Source organism: Lonchura striata, chromosome 4 (assembly GCF_050655825.1).
Source record: "Lonchura striata isolate lonStrDom1 chromosome 4, ASM5065582v1, whole genome shotgun sequence".
Classification (NCBI taxonomy): Eukaryota; Metazoa; Chordata; class Aves; order Passeriformes; family Estrildidae; genus Lonchura; species Lonchura striata.
The window spans coordinates 12941563-12958428 of NC_140706.1; the positions used below are offsets into that span (position 1 = coordinate 12941563).

General features: G+C 41.9%; 1 protein-coding gene across 1 annotated transcript; it reads left to right on the plus strand.

The window, feature by feature from the left end:
• The first annotated feature begins 2749 nt into the window (after nucleotides 1–2749).
• On the plus strand, nucleotides 2750–7438 carry CYTL1 (cytokine like 1). The gene is made up of 4 exons (XM_021554345.3): nucleotides 2750–2976; nucleotides 5063–5107; nucleotides 6472–6600; nucleotides 6775–7438. Exons 1-4 carry the CDS (start codon nucleotides 2758–2760, stop codon nucleotides 6856–6858), a joined length of 477 nt encoding a protein of 158 aa, XP_021410020.2. The 5' UTR covers nucleotides 2750–2757; the 3' UTR covers nucleotides 6859–7438.
• The last annotated feature ends 9428 nt before the right edge of the window (nucleotides 7439–16866 follow it).

The window sequence follows — 16866 nt, forward strand, 5'->3', positions numbered from 1 at the left end:
CCCTGTTAAAGACCTTCTCTGCCCAAGGCAGGGAATGCACCAGAATTAATAAGTGGCTTTGCATAAATGAGTGGATAAAAACACTCACTGAAAAGTTTCAGGGGCTTTGGTAGCTGTGCATCTGGTTCACAGTTGAGCCAGGTGCCTCAGACTGAAAGGACTCCCAGTACCTGGTGTCACTTGCAAGTTCACCACTGAGCTTCTCAGAGAAAAAAGAAATTATTTACTCATACCTGGACCATAAATTGAATGTAGTCAGAGATCAAGGATAATCTTCCTGATTAGCTACAAATAGAAATAACTGAGAAGAAAGTATTTGTCTTTGTTTAACTGAATTGCAGATTCTGCATGCTGAGGTAGGCAGTAGTGCTGATGAGATACTGGATATTGGAAAATACTCATTTGAGTCAGAGTTAACTATGCAAGTAAATCTGGCCCAGGGAAAAGATGTGGGTGAGGAAATTAAACTCCAGTACTTCATGATTTTTCAGGGAAAAACAACCCTCTACTCTTTCTGAGGATAGCTGAGCAAAAACCTTGCAGCAAATTATCTCAGCAATTTTTCCCCTTCACAAAATAACTATTTGGGGTGGGGTTTTGTTGTGGGGGTTTTTGTTATTTTTGGTTAGTTGGTTGGTTTGGTTTTTTGTTTGTTTGCTTGTTCATTTTCCTTTGTTGGTGTTTTAGGTTTGGTTGGGTTTTGGCAGGGAGGTTTGTAGGGTTTTTGGGGTTTTTTTTGGGTTTTTTGGGGTTTTTTTTTTTTGTTTTTGTTGGTTGGGTGGGTGGGTTTTTTGGTTTTAATTTTTTTTTTTATTTGATTAAGTGTTTTGGTGAAGCCTGGTTCCAACCTTTTCTGTCCTAAGTCATCCTTGGCAGCAGCTAGGTTGCTGACTTGTAGTACTGGGAGACCATTTATGCTGTTCAGAAAACTGCTGTTCTGGCAGAGCAGTTTTAGCAGCTTGCCAAACATGAATGTGATAGAAGGATAATATTTCACTCAGCTATTCTTCATAGCAAAGAGATGGTGATTAAAAGTCTGTTTTTAACCAACAAGACTCAGTCAGTGGGATCCTTTCCTTGGACATGCACCAGGTAGCTGTGTTCAGATCTATGATCTGGCTGCTTGGGGCCCTCTCAGGTTTCCTGTCTCACTCTGGCCTCTTCACTGACTTGTCCAGGCAACTCTTCCTGAAAATAGGATCCAGCAGTCCTAAAAATTCCCACAACCAGGACTACCAACTTTTCTTTCCTCTCTAAGGATGTACCACTTTAACATTCAGGAGCACAAGTTGTTATTAAACCAGCTTTTCTTTGTGAAGGCAAAGAAGTGCATAATGAGACAGTAGTATACTGCCCTGTGCTCCTGTTTCCCCCAGATGTTTTGGTGTTTTGGTGCATTTAACTCAGAGTTCTCTGCAACATACAGAGTATGTCTTTTTCTCCAAAACTAGTTTTCCCACCTTCAGATGAATCTTCCTGGTGTACTACAATGCCAGGGGACTGCAGTACTTCATCAGACACTTTTTTGTTTTAGCCAATACCTTATTAAAATCTGAATTTAAAAATTTGGGGGTGGCATAACTTTCAAAATAACCAGTTCTTCATTCAAGGGTACCTCCATTTTACAGGACAATTAACATATAAAACAACATATGTTCAGTTTCAGGCCTGCATGCCAGCATCTGGATTTCTCAGCTCCATCTGGCATCTAATAAAAGAACAAAGCCTCATAAATTCAATCTAGAAAGCAAAATAACTTTGATACTTTTATCACAGCTACATAGAGAAGTATTCACTTTGCTTGAGACTATGAATATGTAAATATATGGGTCTTCCCAAGCAGCCATCACAAGCACTATTGTTTTGATTGACAAATTGTGAATAATAGAATCATAGAATGGCTTATTTTGGAAGCAACTTTAAAAATCATCTTGTTCCAACCACACTGTCATGGATGAGAACACCTTCCACTAGACCAGGTTGCTTGCTCAGACTACAATCCAACCCAGCCTTCAACACTTGTGTAGATGGGGCATCCACAAATTCGAGAGGCAACCTGTTCCAATGCCTCACCAACCTCACAGGAAAAAATTTACTCCTAATATCTAGCCTAAACGTATTCCTTTTCAGTTTGAAGCCATTCCCCCTTGTCGTGTCACTATCTGCCCTTGCAAAAAGTTCCTTTCTATCTTTTTTGTAGGCTTCTTTCAAGATCTGGAAGGCTGCAATTAGGTCACCCCAACATTTTCTCTTCTCCAGGCAGAACAATCCCAATTCTGTTAGCCTTTCCTCATAGGAGAGCTGCTCCATCCCTTTAATCAACTTGATGTCCTCCCCTGGACGCAGTGCAACAGGTCCATGTCCTTCCTGAGCTGGGGAAGCCTGGTGTTCGGAAGGATTTCTCTCCATCCGCAGCCTATGTAGTCCCACAGCTCAGAGAAGGGACGCAGTGCCAGAGCACATACAGGATTAGGGCCTGTGACACTCGGAGAGCCCTGTGCTTTTTCTTACACGTATTTCTGTTGTTTGAGATGCTCACTAGGTTGTTTTCTTTCTGGAATGACAGGAGCCAGTGGTGTTGTTTTTGTTCCCCTCATCCCTCTTTCCCCGCTCCGGGCAGGAAGGCGCTCGCAGCCCTGCCTGAGGCTGGCAGGAAATTTAAGCCGGCAGCGGCTGCTCGGACCACCCCCAGACCTTTCTTCCTGTTCGTGCGGGAGACTATTTAACTGAGACCTGATCTGTCCAGCTTACTCGCTGATGCTCTGCAGTACCTACCTGACCAGTGGGAGTGATTTTTCCCCTCCCTTCCTCCTCTTCTGGACAAACCCCACCATGAAGATGCTGCTGCTCCTGACGGCCGCGCTCTCTGCTGCCCTGCCGGCCAGCGCAGCCCCCCCGACCTGCTACTCGAGGGTGCTGGCCCTGAGCAGGGAAATCACAGCGTCCTTCCAGGAGCTGCAGGCCTCCGAGGCTGCGGTGAGTCCTCCTAAACACTGCTCCTGCAGGGACACTGCTCCTGCAGGGACACTGCTACTGCTCCTGCAGGGACACTGCTACTGCTCCTGCAGGGACACTGCTCCTGCATGGACACTGCTCCTGCAGGGACACTGCTACTGCTCCTGCATGAACACTGCTCCTGCACGGACACTGCTCCTGCTCCTGCAGGGACACTGCTCCTGCATGGACACTGCTCCTGCAGGGACACTGCTACTGCTCCTGCAGGGACACTGCTCCTGCTCCTGCAGGGACACTGCTCCTGCATGGACACTGCTCCTGCAGGGACACTGCTCCTGCTCCTGCAGGGACACTGCTCCTGCAGGGACACTGCTCCTGCACGGGCACTGCTCCTGCAGGGACACTGCTCCTGTATGGGCACTGCTCCTGCAGGGACACTGCTCCTGCATGGACACTGCTCCTGCAGGGATACTGCTCCTGCATGGACACTGCTCCTGCAGGGACACTGCTCTGCATGGACACTGCTACTGCTCCTGCAGGGACACTGCTCCTGCAGGGACTCTGCTCCTGCATGGACACTGCTACTGCTCCTGCAGGGACACTGCTCCTGCAGGGACACTGCTACTGCATGGACACTGCTCCTGCAGGGACACTGCTACTGCTCCTGCAGGGACACTGCTCCTGCAGGGACACTGCTACTGCATGGACACTGCTCCTGCAGGGACACTGCTACTGCTCCTGCATGAACACTGCTCCTGTATGAACACTGCTACTGCTCCTGCACGGACACTGCTCCTGCATGGACACTGCTCCTGCAGGGACACTGCTACTGCTCCTGCATGAACACTGCTCCTGTATGAACACTGCTACTGCTCCTGCATGAACACTGCTCCTGTATGAACACTGCTACTGCTCCTGCACGGACACTGCTCCTGCATGGACACTGCTCCTGCAGGGACACTGCTACTGCTCCTGCACGGACACTGCTCCTGCATGGACACTGCTACTGCAGGGACACTGCTACTGCACGGACACTGCTCCTGCATGGGCACTGTTCCTGCATGGACACTGCTCCTGCATGGACACTGCTCTGCATGGACACTGCTACTGCTCCTGCAGGGACACTGCTCCTGCACGGACACTGCTCCTGCAGGGACACTGCTCCTGCATGGGCACTGCTCCTGCAGGGACACTGCTACTGCTCCTGCAGGGACACTGGTCCTTTATGGACACTGGTCCTTTATGGACACTGCTCCTGCATGGACACTGCTCCTGCAGGGACACTGCTACTGCTCCTGCAGGGACACTGGTCCTTTATGGACACTGGTCCTTTATGGACACTGCTCCTGCATGGACACTGCTCCTGCAGGGACACTGCTACTGCTCCTGCAGGGACACTGGTCCTTTATGGACACTGGTCCTTTATGGACACTGCTCCTGCATGGACACTGCTCCTGCAGGGACACTGCTACTGCTCCTGCAGGGACACTGGTCCTTTATGGACACTGCTCCTGCACGGGCACTGCTCCTGCATGGACACTGCTCCTGCAGGGACACTGCTCCTGCATGGACATTGCTCCTGCATGAATACTGCTCCTGCGTGAACACTGCTCTTGCATGGACACTGCTCCTGCACGGGACACTGCTCCTGCAGGGACACTGCTCCTGCAGGGACACTGCTCCTGCACAGGACACTGCTCTGCATGGACACTGCTCCTGAATGGACACTGCTCCTGCACGGGCACTGCTCCTGCATGGACACTGCTCCTGCAGGGACACTGCTCCTGCATGGACATTGCTCCTGCATGAATACTGCTCCTGCGTGAACACTGCTCTTGCATGGACACTGCTCCTGCACGGGACACTGCTCCTGCAGGGACACTGCTCCTGCATGGACACTGCTCCTGCACAGGACACTGCTCTGCATGGACACTGCTCCTGAATGGACACTGCTCTGCATGGACACTGCTCCTGCATGGGACACTGCTCTGCATGGACACTGCTCCTGCAGGGACACTGCTCCTGCACGGGCACTGCTCCTGCATGGCGCTTTTGACAGAGATTTCTCTCAAAACAAATTCGCAGCGTGGCTTTCCTTCTTCCGCAGGACTCGTGCGTGGGGACGCTGCCCAGGCTGTACTTGGACATACACGTAAGTTTGCACACTTCTTTCTTCCTGCTGTGCAGTAAAAGCAGTTAATGAAAAGTGAGAATAACTCTCAATAGTATACCCCAGAGGAGTGATTTAAAAGCGTTTTTAAAAGTTTAATTAACTAGATAGTTGAGTGATGAAAAACTAAGTTAGTTTGAACCTTATTAAAATCCCAGTGGACATTCTGAGATTTTACTTGATTAAAAAATTTAAAACTAGGAAATCAATGTTTTTTACTTAATACCATATGCACACAATTAATTTATTGTGACAGAGCCTTTTCAGAAGTTAAATAAATACAACAGAATGTTGAATAATAGTGTAAAAGAAGAAATGCAGAATTAATTTTCTTCACTTAATAAATCTACTTCATTTTATATCCTGAGTGGGTTTTGGCATTTAGCTTTAATAAAAAGCAATGCAGGAATACCTTGCTGGCTTTTTCTCTTTTAAAGAGCTACTTGTTGAATACAGAAAGAAAAAAATGTGCCTGAGGATATGGAAGTGTGAAACTGAGAAAAAAAAGCAATAGCTGTCTCCCAGCTAAGAAAAAGTAACCTGCATACATAGTTAGTGTCCTAGTGTTCTGCAGTGGGGTATCTGATATGTTTTGCTTCTTTTTCCAGTGTTCAACAGAGTAGATAAAAAACAGAAAATATCAGACAAAACAAATTTCTGACACATTTTTCAATAAGCAACTACACCAAGTCTTGTAATTCAGGACATTCTAGATACCAATTCCAGAGCTGCCAGTGTTTCACATCGTGACAAAGACCAAGAAATGTGATTCCAATGCCTCAGTTTCCCTGGTTTGAAAGCAAAGACTGGGATATTTATTTACCTGCTTCACAAGGAGATTGTGAAATTCATTCTGTCTGTGTTTTATTTTGATAACACAAAGTCTGAGGTAAAAATTACCCTGAAAAAATCAGGACTGGTCATGGTTTCTGCTATTGAGCAGGAACAGAGGAATCAAGACTGTGAGATCTTGATAATCTCTTCATCTGCTAAATCAGGTGCTCTCTAAAAAGTGAGATAGTGCACCTACTCTGTAGAATACTTCACCTACTATGGGAGCAGATTTGATTGTATTGGTGCTGCTGCCTCCTAAAGCATGTGAGAAATTAGCTGGCAGACTAAGACTGTGTATATATGCAATTTTACAAGCACTTATTTGGACCAAACATCTTTGTTATCAAATACTGATGATTAATTTGCCTGACTAAAGATTGCATAGATTACATGTACACAGAGGTAGGAATTCAAGGTTCCCACATAGCAGCAAGAATTTTGGAAGTGGTGGACAAGGAACATAAATCTGTATTTGTGCAGAGTTACACAGACCTCTTTTGCATGCTTTGCAGAATTACTGTGTGCTGGCAAAACTCCGTGACTTTGTGGCCTACCCTGGGTGTGACAGAGTGGCTGAAGTAAATGAGCTGAAGGAAAAAGCCCGGAGCCTGTACACCATCTTGATCTCCTACTGCAGAAGGGTAGGTCAAGATGCATCATCAGGGACAGTCCCACTTTTAGCCCTGCCTGTCTCCACTGACCACCAAAACTGGATCAGCCCCAAGCTTCTCACTGTGCTATCTTCTGCCTTCCTCCTTATAAATCTTACCTTTTTTTTTAACTTTTTTTTGTTTGTTTGTTGTTTGTTTCTCCAGGACCTGGTGTTCCTCACTGATGACTGTAATGCTCTGGAAATTCCTATTTCACCTCCCATTGAACACTCCATCACTGAGAGCTAAAAGACAGTTAACCCAAAAGTTATACCTGGGAAAATTTCGAGGAGACAAAAAGTCAAAATATGTATATGCAGTCTATAACACTAACAACTAAGATGTTTTTCAAGCACACCAGCAATATAATCTCAGACCTACCCATTTTTCTCTGCCTTGGCAGGAAATGAATTGCATGCCTTGCATACCTACTGAGCTGCTAGGGAACCTACCATTAGGGAGCAGTTTTTCGTTTGGCAAGGTACAATATTTCAGCTTAGCCAAATGTATAAAGTATGTTTTGTTTAAACATCAGAAACTAGATTTTTTTTTTATTTTTTACTCTTTCATGAATATATATATTCTCAGATATATATATTCCCTCTTGACTTAGCTGTTTTTCTTGTATTAGATAGGCATGGAAGGGATCATATTTGTTTTTCTTAAAATGTTTGATAGAAGAAGAGTAATGCTGTACTGGCAGATTTCTCTGCCTGTACAGCTCAGATATATATATATCTTGATAGTTTTTGATGTCAGATTTGTGAGAAGAGAGGTGAAAGAAACATGTCTCTGTGGAAAACTAAATAAAAACAATCTTCTAATCCAAGATGCTTGTGTTGCAATATGTCTTTCAAGATCAAGCTGAAAGGTGTCACACTTATAAACTTACTTTTCACAGCCACTTGCAAGTTGTTTTTCCCAGCATAACCTTTGTTTCCATAGCAATGCAAACTTTGTTGTTTCTGCATGCTTTGACAGTGTGTAAGCTTCTACTGGTAGAATTTTTCTATACTACAAACAATTTGTTTGATTAAATTAGTGATTCGTTTTTAATAGTATTTCTGGGTTGCAAGATAAATTCTGAGCCAGAGGCTCAGAAAGCCTATTAAAATTTCAGACAGTTTTTTGAGACATAGCCCATATAGTTGAACCAGTGGGATTAATAAAACTTCCAGACAGTAATTCCAAAGTCATGGGTGCCTTCAGAATGTGCAGCACATCAGACCTTCACAACCAACCTTTGGTGCCAAGAATAGAAAGTATCTTCCCCGTAGTCTTGGAAGTAGCTGCTGTTACCTCAGAGAATCCCTTCCTTCCCATGTGCAAGTAATTCCTCTCTCTGCAGAACAGAATTTGTTGACTGTTCAGCTACAGCACTGCCAACCCTCATGACTTGGTCAGTGATCTCACCATGTTTTATAAAAGCCCCATCTTCCATACCTGGGTGTTTACATGACAATTCTGATGGCACAAATCAACATGTTTGACAACCATTATGTAAATAAGTGAATAATAAGAATAATTCAAAGCCAAAAGAGTGCTGGGGGTGGGCAGGAAAGCATTTTTTCTTCATTATGGAATCACTTTGTTTTGTTGAAACTACTAGTCTGATTTTAGCCATAGAAAATTTTACTGTGCCTTTGAATAGAATAAGGGTGGAAAATCTGACCCCAGGAGGAAGAAATAAACAAGTGCTTTTCTTTCCAGTTTGTTTCAATTCTAAGTGTACATTCAAGGAAAGTGCCTACCAGACTTTGTAATTCCCTCTTGAAGATTAAGTCCTCATATGCTAACCCAAATAATCCTTTAAATGAGCCATTCTGCCTGCAGTGGTTTCACTCAAGTATCTCTACAAGCATCTGGTAGAGACAGTAGCAACTCAGCAATCTAATCTTGTACCAGGCTGAACCCAAAAACGTTCAACAGCTCAGATAGTCCTACTATCAGGAAAATCATTGCTTTCCTTGCCTTTCAGAGCCCTTCTCTCCAAGCCAGAAGCCTCTACAAGATCCAACACACTCTAGAGATACCAATACCTATTTTTCTGTGTCACAGGACATGCCCAAGGCAAAGTCCTTCCACAACACCCATATTCTGCAATAGGGGCACCTCTCAGCATGCTGGCAGGCATCCTGGTACCCACAGAAGGAGTGTGTAAGCACTGGCAGGTCCCTGGATCAAGGAGAAACACAGGTAGAGTTGGACAATTTGCTGTCAGACTCCATGTTCAAATTTTTGCTCCCTCTAACCAAGGACTGGGACCCCTCCTGAGGAAGCAAGCATTGCTGGGAAAACATCAAGTTCCATCCACTTCCATAAAAGTACCAAAATCACATCACAGCCTCTGTTTTTTCATATTTTTATACAAAGCCAACCATGGATGAACCCTGCAAGAAAGTGTGATACAATCACCACAGGCCATAGTGCTTACAAAGCTAACCCAGGGACTGGACAGTACACATTCTTGGAAACTGGCAGAAGAAGCTGTTAATTTTTGGCTGTTTTTTCTACCTCCAGATGTCACAGGTTTTAAAGATTGGCCTGTTGTAAAGCTTGCATTGTCACTTGGCAAGCAAACTGCAGAGCAAGATGTGTTTCACGTGCTGGTAACTGTGGCACTTTTGCTCTGCTGCTTTCCTCCCCAGGGACACACACTCTCTGAAATTGAGTATTTGATGAAGAGTTTCTCATGGATCTTCTCAAAACTTCTCTTTTTCTTTACTGAGGATAATAAACCTTCCCGAGATATTTTGATAAAATATGTGATCCTAACTCCAGATTTCTCCTGTGAAGTTCCCATTCCTTCAACCATCTTCCAAATATATTTTCACCTCTTTCAAGCTGGTTACTTCTGTGAATAAAATGTAATCTAATTTACTTAGTACTAAATATCTTGCAAGAAGTCTTTGGAAATGGAAATAGAAAGCATTGTTTTATTTGCAATATTTTTGTTAGTAACTTTAGCTTTTTCTTGACTGACGGGGACACTGCAGTACACTCAGCATGGCTGCTTACCAACAGCTCTGTTCTGCACTGGTTCATCCTAGTTCTGCAGAAGCTGCAAAAAGCAAGTTGGTGCTTTGGGGATTGTACATACTTGAATGGACTTTAAGTCTATCCCCATTCGCAGGTGTTGTATATTTTATTCCCAGAATCAGGTTTTTCTGATCGTTGGTGGTTTTTTGCAAGTATATTACCTATGGCTTATGCTGTGACTCTCTCTACATCTCATATGACATTTTTAATGGAAAGTGTGCTGAGAACAGAGCTATGCTCTTTCAGATCACAGTAACCTCCTGTCATTCAGACTGCCTTAATAAGATTTGTGATTAGATGAAATCTTTTTATGAATAATGTCCTTTTCCAGGTTTTCACAGTCCAGGGGCAAAAAAAAAAAAAACACCCACTGATAAAGAGATATAATCCACTTGTATTTTGGCAAGAAAACATCTACCTCTCCCTTTCAGTACAACATTAAGTTTACCAACTTTTTAAGTCACCAGGTATATAGGAAGCAGTGGAGTCATTCATGCAGCTGAGCATTTATTCCTGCTGCAACACAGCAGTCCAGACTCATTAGGGCTCTGGCCAACAAGGGAGACTGTGAAGGGATTAAAAAGGACATATTTTTTGTAATGTGCCAGCTGGCATCTTGCCTAGTTATTGCAGAGTATTACTATAAGCATATAATTAAGAAACTGTGCTCAGTTTGTGCAGTTTAGGGAAGAATTGTAGAAAGACAAAGCATCTGTTCAATTTTCTTGCCTGTTGAAGGTTTGTTGGAAGGAACAGTCTATCCTAGGAATAGGTTTTCTTCTGGAGACTTCTTTGTCTCTGCAAGAAGCCTCACTAAAGACCTACCCTAGGAGTGATAAACTCTCCCCTATCTTATATGGAATCCCAAGATCTTGGGTACTGTGTTTGCAAAGATATTAAAAATATCAATTTCCAATTTTGCCAAAAAGTCATAGATCAATTTTACTGGAACCAGCTCCTTTCCCTTCTCTTTTTTTTTTCCCGGTCAAATTGGCTTTCCATAAGTAGGGACTCTGATCACTTAATTCCTCGTACACTGGGTTTTTTGAAATCAGGAAGGATGGCAGACTTCAAACAAATAATTAGGTCATTCAGGTTGATGAGGTTCCACTGGTAGAATGTGATTTGCTGGTAATTAAAGTGGTACAAATATTATGGTGTTTTTGTTTATTTGGGGGGGTTTTGTTATGAAAAGGGAAAGCATTAATGCAGCATTGAGAGGAATCTGATCTTTTAGGCTGTACACTTTGAGCAGAGCATTGCTTTGTCCCAGCACCACATTTGGAATTGTCCATTTGTCCATTGCACCATTTCCAATGCTTGTGCTGTTTGCAGGTTGCCTTAATAGAATTCTGGCCTAGATTTTCCAAAAATTTGCTACAATGCTAAAATCAGGTAAATAATGTTCCCTTACAAACATTTAACCAGTCTACTTGGACCAGTACTTTTATCCACATTAAAATCTTCTCATTTTGGGAGTGTATGGCAGTGCAAGTGAAAATTACAATGGACAAGCTCCAGCAACTTTATTTGTGGAATCTTTTGGGTTCACAGTTTTCTTTTGCTATGGGCAGGAACCCTGTGCCACCCAGAGTAAACAAACCTATCTGCAAGGGAGTTCTTGGTAACTAAGTCAAAATTCAGAGGCAATGTCCAGAGAAGGGTCATGATCTTATTATCAAGGGATTTTTCATAGTCTAAGTTTCCTCGCCATAGGGTAAATGTATATCAACAGAAAACCAATCAAAATATTTATTTTTCTAATATAAATAACTATAGAGATATATACCTTGAAATCTTGTGTCGTATTTGCAGATCTGTAAAGTGGATGTGCTCAGACAGATAAGAGGATTTTGAAGCCAAACAGATGTGGGGGAAAGACAAATTTCTCCAAAGATGTTTTTCAAGAGATTGGAATATATTGACATTACTTCATTAATATTCAAATCTTACAGAAGAAAAAAACAAAGTCATAGAACAAGAAAGAAGCTCAAAATCTCCTACTGCATCCCTTAAGCCCAAGACTAGTGTGGCTATCACAGGTTTTTTCTGGTAGCAGTTGGCCTGAAAGACTTTATAAAACCATTGATCTAGAAAGCCCACAGAAGTTCAAATCAATCCATTCCAGACCCCCCTTTTGTTACAAAGTTTTACCAGGAGCCAAATTTACCCTCTCAAAGTTTAAATCCTTTGCTTTCAGATTTATTCATCACAGAAATGGGGATTGGATTGTTATTTCTTGTCTTTGCAACAGATGCTAGTTGAAGGACTTCAATCTCTCTCTCCCTGTTCTACAAATCAAATTCTTTCAATCCTTCTTCATCGATCAGAGGTCTCAGAAATACTTCTTGTTGCCTTTCTTTTATCTCTATTCACTTGTTTCCCATCTTTTTTGGAGCACAGTGCCTGACATTAAATATAGACATGCAGCTGGAACTTTATCAATGTCAAGTAGTGTAGAAAGGAAGATTTATTGGTATTGCCATGAAAACAGTATATTACAAAGGAAAAATTATCTCCAAGTGTTTGGAGACAATGTTTCACTTTTTAATTTAAATTTTAAAATTAATATATAAAGAGTACAAGTTGTCCTCATTGATCCATATAAAAGAAAATGTTTGGGGGAAAACAGACAAACAAAAGCAATGGATAATGAAATACAATGGCTGCTCCTTTTGCTGTCCTGCCCTAACTAGTAAACACTGCCTTCCTTGCAGTCAAGCCACTCCTTGGCAATGGTCTCTGGTCCATGCTATCCCCTAGAACACATCCAAAACTTGTTTGGAAGAGTGACATCTGCCCCAGGTCAAAACTGTGCCCAGACTGTTATACAATTCCCGAGTATAGCCAAGCATGCTTCAATACCTAGAATGTTCCTAACTCTGAGCAAATAAATAACTGATTTTGGAGCACAGTGTTTCAGCTGTTCTCCTGGGAAGAGCTGTGCTTTTCAAATTGTTAATGCATTTCATATTATTATTGAGTTCAAAACAAACCCTGAAGCAGTGTAGGGAAGAGACCCCAGATCTTCCCAGCCTCCTGATGACTTTCTCATTGGATAGGTACCAGATAAATGAGTTGGAGAGGTGTTACTCCTACTGAGAGAAAAAGGGAAGCAAGAGCATCATTTTTAGCAAACCAAGGTCAGACAGAACACTAATGACTTAGAAAAGAAAAAAAAAAAGTTATTTGAACATCACAACCTTTTTTGTTTGTTTCTTTTTCACTATTTTATACAGAGGGATCTTCTGCAGTTGCGGAATTAAAACTTTTTTTTTCCACTGTGAGTTCTCTGAGGTCCATAAGTGCTTGGCTGTTCCTGTCTTCTTATGACAACTAGACAGTCAGAAGATGTGGGCTTGGAAAGCAGGTTGTTTATAAAAATTTTTTTCTTGATCAGGACACAGAGGCCAGGTCAAGGAAGAAAAGAAATACACTCAGGCTGTTCTATGGCCTCCTTCTTCTAGTGAATAGTCTCTAGCCGTACATCCAGAATTTTTTGCATTTGATGCCCCAAAGCAGAACAATCTGTCTCTTGGTTGCTGTGAAGTATACTGCTTGCTTTAGTGCCCTCTGAAATTTTAATAATGAGGCATAACTGATTTTTAATTTTTTTTTAGAAGACCTGCAAACTCAGTCCTGGACTAAAACATGCCATGAGTACTTTTTGTTCAGCCTTTACACTCACCAAATTGTACAGCCTGAGCCTGACCCATATCCATCTGGTGCAGTTCAGAGCTGAGGAAGCCATACCTTTCTTCACTTCCTTCTTTTATTCCCTCCAACACTACTGTCTTGTTTGTATTAAGTATCTGAGAGTGTCACGATGAAGTCCTAGGAGTCTGTCCTAGCCCTAGAGCACCTAGCTCTGTGTTCTGAGCTTTGCCAAGCTTGTATAAATACTAGGAGAAAGTCTGTGGCCAAATTACTTGGAGTATGGGGTACCTGTGTTGTCCCTGAAATCTTCTGCACTAAGGGTAAAAAATGCCATGAAGTGATACAAGGGGAGGAAAGAATGCTAGAGCATCACTGTTTGCAGGAGAAGGATGGCTGGGCAAACTTCCACCGTGGCACAAAGAGCACACAGAAGGTCAGAGCCACCTCTTCCCCCTCTCCAACACCCCAGCCTGCTGCTCAGCACTTGTGAGAACAAATGGGCTTATCCAACTGCCTGAGATAAACTTGACATAAACTTTGTCATTTTGCCATGACTTACAGAGTCAAAAATTTTCAGCTGATCCTGAAAGTCATTTGGTCATTTTGGCTGGACAGAGAGCAGACAGTGGGGATGGGAATGAAGAAAAACTAGGTAAGAATATCCTGCCTCCTTGGTTGTTTCAAAGGAAGATACTTGAATTTCCACAAAACTGTTTTCTTCAATCAGTGCAAATTCATCAGTCTTGCTCCAGTCTCCTGTAATAGCATTTTATCACTTATGTCCTCATAAAGCAGACTTATGCAGAAGAGAAATTATGCAAAAAAAATCATTTCTAATCATCACTGTCTTCAAAGGAGGACAACAAAAGGTTGATTTAAAAAATCTATTGATAAGGATAATTATACTATTAGGCTTTCTCAGTCATCTCTTCATTCACACAGTAATTGCTTTCAACTTAGATTTTTTTATCAGCATGGCATAAAAATCTGGATAGAGGTGTAGACAGGTGAAAAAAAGATTGTGAAGTGTTTTATCTACATTAATTACACTTCATAATACCTCTGACAACTCAGAAAGAGATTATTAAATTAAAGCGTTGAAGCGTCTAAACAGTCTGCTTATTTTGTTATTTAAATGTAGTTTAGAGGATGTGTGTATGAACACTGTAGCACAAACAGCTAGGCTAGAATCAGACAGCAAATTGATGACTGACAAAAATAAAACAGATCCTTTTGAGCTTTCTCCTCCAGCACTCTGAGCAGTAACTCCAGCACATCCTCACACCGTCTGGGTGTGGCTCACAACCAGCGTTTTACATGGCAATCAAATTGCTATTTTATTGCTCTTGGCAAGCTTTTGACCAAAGCTGGGTTTGTAGTCCAAATTTAAAATGTATTATTATATGTGCCAGAACCAGTTTAAATAAATATTTCCTCAATGTTAAAATTATTGTCAAGCCAAATTATTGTCAGCCTATTCTTCTTTGTAATACTCTCACAGTAACTTGCATGGGACTCATGATATTTAGAAACAAAGACCTGATGGTCACAGCAAAATGTACTTTCCAAATTGCTTTTTGGAAAGAACAAAATCCAAAATTCAGCAGCAAACAATAACTTCAGACCAGCCATGGATTCCTTAAAAAATGTTGAAATTCTGAAGAACAATAACAAACTGTTTAAGCTGGATCACTAAAAGCAGAGTAATTCATTATTAATGTCTTCAAAAGCCAATTCTGAGACCATATGATGTGTCACCATACACATGGCATGTTTAGAGTCAAACATCAAGGTAGACCCCACATTTCTACTCTCTTTTACCTGGGCAATCAAATGTAATTTCATGCAATGCCACTGTACAGATGATGAAAGTCAAGAGTCCAGCCAGGATCAGGGTTGACAAATCTAATTAAAAAACGTGGGAAAGAGATCAACACATATAAGAGATGTTAATTATGCTACTGTAAGTTAACACTAGAATTTTAAGTGTGATTTGTACTGACTGTAATGATATGTTATTGAAAAATTAGGGTAGACATCAAGTAATGGAACCCAGTAACCAGGAAGCTCTACAGGCAGCAGTATATATATCCTTTTATGCAACTGTGCAGGCTAATTAATACCAGGGTCTTACACAAACATGCAGTGTATTTAAAGGCATGTTCTGCCATACTGCAATTGCCATGGGACTTAAAACCCTCAGGAGGGGATGTACCCACAAACATCCTGTCATTTGTCTATCACACAAACCCTTGCATGACTTGGCACTATGCTAAAAGTTATGCAATGAGCACAAAGGGTCTGCACTGGTCATAGATTTGTTTAAAAAAATCTTTATAGCTTTCTATTACTGCTACTTGAAGCAAGTCAATCTGTTAAGTTCTAAGTAAACCTTGTTCATTGCCTGTTCAGTCTGGAAAATGGATGCTGTGTCTCACCATCTGAGTCATTGAGCTGGACTCAAAAGAAAAAACACAGCAGAAACACTCCTAATTTCAAATTTTGAAACTGAATGGTACATAAGCTTTAACAGCACATTTGCAGTGAAAACAGTGAAGTTGGCAATAATAGCTCACACCTTTCAAGTCTGTTTTTTTCCTAAGCTTAAGCTCCCCCTTAAAAGATAGTATGCTGGTTGGTTCAAGGTTTTACAATCAGGATTTTGGCATTTCACCATTTTTGATTTTCATCTGTTAATTTATGACTCAGTTCACCAAGTCAGATTGCAAAGTCAGATAGCTGCTGCATGGACTGTTTTTGATTTCTTCACCCCACTTAGCATCATTGATTTTGAAATCTGCCTCTTTACAGCTGACTCAGGGTTTATTATTAACAATAGCCAGACAGATTCTGATGCTACTTGATGCTGAAGATGGCTTTGCGTGAATTGGAGGAAGATTGCTGTAATACAAGAAAGCACAAAGATCAACTTTGTAAGTCTGGAGTATGGAAAGTTTATTGCCATATTTCATTTCGCTGGAAGACACATGAACTCCAAGAGATAAATTTGTCCCAAATGTTCAGAAAACAGTGCATCTCATAAAAACTGAGTTCATTTGTCCTTTCAGTCAATTGCCATAAATAAACTCCTAAAAATGTGATTTATTGGTATCCTATTATATAATAGGATAATAGGAAGTTGCAGACTGTAAATCTATTCCCCTCAAATTACATTCCCTTTGCTCCACACTTTTCAAAGAGGGTATCTTCACCCATGCTAAAGCCTAAAGGCCTTCATAGGTGACCAAGGAGATCCTGTCAAAACTCAAATATAAAAATAAAGTTCACATGAGTTGACACTGGTGTCAAAAGATCCAGGAGGAATATAGAGGCACTGCCTGAGCAATCTCAGAGAGGGTTAGGCAAGACAAAGCTCGTCCTGAATCTGGGAAGGGACTGTAAGGGGTTCTACAGGTCCATGAACCTGCCCTCTACAGCAGCATGGGGTCCCTGCTGGAAGAGCAGGAGGCAAAGGTACTCACTGCCTTTTTCATCTTACTGGTAAGATCAGACTTCAGAAATCTCAGGCCTCAGGGACCAGTAAGAACATCTGGAGCAAAG